Source organism: Fukomys damarensis, unplaced genomic scaffold, assembly GCF_012274545.1.
Source record: "Fukomys damarensis isolate Sample0158 unplaced genomic scaffold, DMR_v1.0_HiC HiC_scaffold_23, whole genome shotgun sequence".
NCBI classification, from domain to species: Eukaryota; Metazoa; Chordata; class Mammalia; order Rodentia; family Bathyergidae; genus Fukomys; species Fukomys damarensis.
In genome coordinates, this window is record NW_022900935.1 from 18,756,765 (window position 1) to 18,760,460 (window position 3,696).

General features: G+C 42.4%; 1 protein-coding gene across 1 annotated transcript in view; it reads left to right on the forward strand.

Moving 5' to 3' along the window:
• Rpa2 (replication protein A2) overlaps positions 1-2,704 on the forward strand; it is a 12,824-nt gene extending 10,120 nt beyond the window's left edge. The window contains exons 7-9 of the mRNA XM_010632563.3: positions 489-596; positions 789-883; positions 2,051-2,704. Of these exons, the coding sequence (XP_010630865.1) occupies positions 489-596; positions 789-883; positions 2,051-2,135 (288 nt within the window). The 3' untranslated portion in view covers positions 2,136-2,704. The remainder of the gene's footprint in view (positions 1-488; positions 597-788; positions 884-2,050) is intronic.
• Positions 2,705-3,696: the final 992 nt, after the last annotated feature.

Genomic DNA, 3,696 nt, shown 5'->3' on the forward strand with positions numbered 1-3,696 from the left:
TTATTTATTTATTTATTTATTTATTTATTTATTTATTTATTTATTTGAAACAGGGTCTTGTTATGGAGCCCAAGCTGGCCTTGGACTCATGATCCTCTTGCTTCAGCCTCCCAGGTGCTGGGATTACAGATGCCATCATGCCTGGCTCTTCCTCTTTTTGACATTATATGCCTGGCAGGGTTACTTTACCTTACTATGATGAAATTCTCATTAGATAGTAGCTGTCCTCTCCCATGTAGGCAGTTGTAATAGGAAAACTCTTTGCTTAACTTACTTCTTAGTTGCTTATTCATAGTAAGTTATTTGAAATAGCAAAGGCCAGCCTGCATCATGTTTAGGTTGGTGAATTTTCTAATGTTATGAACTTGTATCTTTTGTTGTTGTTATTGTTTGGTACTGGGGATCGAACTTGGGACCTTGCACTTTCGAGGCAGGTGGCAGCACCACTGAGCTAAATCCCCAGCCGCTGAACTTATTTCTTAATTCAGCCCTCAGCCGGAAGAGCATCTATCAGCAACCCAGGAATGGGTGAACCAGGAAACTTCATTGAGAACAGCTTCATGCCAGCCAATGGCCTCACTGTGACCCAAAACCAGGTAAACTGAATGGCTCCTTAATTGCGGAAGACAGGCAGTCCTAACGTTTTGTTTTTTTGTTTTTTTTTACTTCTTTAATGATGTAAGACTACTTTAGTGCCTGACTCCTTTCTTTTCTTATAAAGGGACTCAGATTTGCAAAGGGGAGTTGATTAGAGTAATTGCTGTAGTCTTTCTAATTTGAATTGTCAGGTGCTGAATTTGATTAAGGCCTGTCCAAGGCCCGAAGGATTGAACTTTCAGGATCTCAGAAACCAACTCCAGCACATGCCGATAGCCTCAATCAAGTAAGTTTTTCTTTCCACGAGCCAGGTCTTCACAATTGTATCTACCAGTCCACCCCTCTAGGGCTTCCTGATAACAAAAAGTAAGTTTAAAAGGAAAGCTGGATCTGTTGGCAAAAGGGAAGTGAAGTTGTTCAGGAACATTTAAAAGGACACAGAGATGGTGCTGCGCCTTACGTCACTCACTTGTTTGCTCATTCCACATACCCAGGCCCGTTATGTGATTCTCAACAGAAATTGCCCTGATATCTCATGGCCTTTGGTCTGGAGGATGCGACCCCTAGCTCCCAGTACTCATGTGTATGGTCCCACTGCTGTCACTCTCTCCACCAGAGATAGACATGTGTCAGGCTCCCTGGACCTAAAGCCTTACATCCTTGGCCTGATTCGATTCCAGTGGAACAAACCAATTAGACAAACTTAAGTACGATGGTCGTCATGATAGTTGTTATTGTAAATCCATTGACATTCTAGGCCTTCAAGTAAAGAAATGCTTAAGGCTATTTCCAGTTCCTGTTCTACAAAGGAAGATAATAATACCTATCTCAGAGTTACTGTGATGCTAAGGTACAGAGCTGTGATCGTGTAGTAGGGTTCTGGCTGTTATTAAACATGCTGACCCTGAGGACCTTGGAGGGTTTGAAGGTGCCATATTCTTTCTGAGATACTTTTCCTTTACTTACTGCCCAGGGGTGGAGCAGAAAGGATCTCAGTGCGTAGGTGGGAAGGGGAGACTTAAAGATAGCTGTGCACACTAAGAGATTTCATGTACAAGCTGGACTACAGCTTTAGATTCTTGTTTCACTTGCTTGTATGTGAGGCTCTGTTTTCTTGCCTTTACACAGGAATTGAATTTGGTAGATCCACGGCAGCCCATTGTCTGCTTGGGTAACCTCAGTTTTGCAGTTCCACTGGCACAGCTTTGGATGAGCAGAATGGCCATAAATTCTTAGCTAAGGTTAAAAAGTGCAGAAGTAGCGCCGGGGATTTAGTTCAGTGGTGCTGCCGCCTGCCTTGCAAGTGCAAGATCCTGAGTTCAATCCCCGGTACCAAAAAAAAAAAACAGTGCAGAAGTAGTTTGCATATTTGGCCGTATCCAAAAGGCAGTTTCCTCCCTTTCTTCTGTGTTGTTTTAAAATAACTTTTTTTTTTTTCTGTCTGTCTTTCTAGGCAAGCTGTGGATTTTCTTAGCAACGAGGGACATATCTATTCTACAGTGGATGATGATCACTTTAAATCTACAGATGCAGAATAACGATCTCATGAGCTCCTGAGACATTTCTGGTTGGACCTGTTTGCATGGTCTTTTGCTCCGGCGATGCATGTGTTTGGCTAGGCAACCCCTAGGAAGGAAGTTCCATCTATAAAAGATCTCAGTTGACGTCCCTCTGAAACTCACTGCTCTTCTGTTTTTTGTGTTTTGAAGCTGAAAGGAAGATGGGCAAATTGACAGAGATGTATACCAGGGTGGCATTTCTTAGAGAAGTTCAAGACAGATGAGACTGGAAGAAAGCCGCTACCAAGAGAGTTGGGCAGTATTGCTCAGAAATTTTTGTTCTTTAAAAAAATGCTTCCTGTTGAGAGAAAATGAGCAGTACTAGGACTTGTAGGCATAGTGCCAACCAAGGAACCCACTTCCCCCTACTGGTTTTGACTCCTGCTCTGGTTCTGTGTCATTTTTCAGAATTGCACTTTCTTTCTCCTTGTCTTGTCTCTTGCTGAAAGCAAGTTTGTGTGAACATGAGGTTATGGGATGCTGGCCTCACAGGACAGAGCAGAGTTAAGTGTTAACTGCATTTTGTACAAAATAAATACATCCATATTTTAATAGAACAGTTGTGTTGTTGTAATACCTTGTGAAAATGCTCTCCTTTTTCTTTCTAAACTGGTCTGATTGCTACTTTATTCTCTAAGGCCGTATGACATAGTAAAACTTGGGTTTGAATCCAAGTTAGAATCTCGAGCAGGCTGTGTTAGCTCTGGGAGCTTCCCTCTCCCCCTGTAAAACCTGTTTTCCCAAAGGTCTGCTGTGAAGATTGACTGTGAGATCCGTAAAGCATGTGGCATTACCACTAACAGCAGCTGGACAGTGGGCCTTAGAGTTGTCTCCTTTAGCAGTATGATCATTGACTGGCTGCCCTCTGTTCTCAGGTATGACCTTCCAGAAGCCCTGTGGCTGTTTTCTGGCCAAGTTGATCAGCTCTCTTATGGAAGAAGATAAGATGGTTTTAATACAGGTGGTTCTTTTTGCTTTTTTCTCTTTGTTTTCGTTTTTGCTAGTTTTGAAAAGGCCTTGCAGTGTATTTGAGGCTGGCCTTGAACTCAGTCCTGCCTCTGCCTCCCAGGAGCTGGGATTACAGGTATGCACCACCATGCCTGGCTCTCAAAGTTGTTTTGACAACTCCAGAACATAAGCTACACCTTGAATGAAAGAACCAATTTTGAGATAAAGTTAATGAGGTATAACATGTAAATAAGAACCATATCTGTTTCAGCTGCTTCTAAATGCGATCTAGCAGCTATTTGGGGAAAGCTCCATCCCACCCCTCCCCCAGTTTCTAACTGAAGATCCGCTGCTTTTCTTTACATGCAAAGTAATTTATATCTGGAGAGTTATGCAAAGGTTCAAAGCTCTCAACCAGTATGTTATTTGTAAGTGTCAATTCCTGAAGAAAAACAGTTGAATTTCGAATGTATGGTACAGCACTTTTATAGGTGGCAGATTCCTCTTTCTAGGTATCAAGCTAGTGACTTCAGATGATGCGTAGGGCTGCAGCGGTGGCTCTGGGTGCAGATCTTTCCTTTTTTCATAAAAT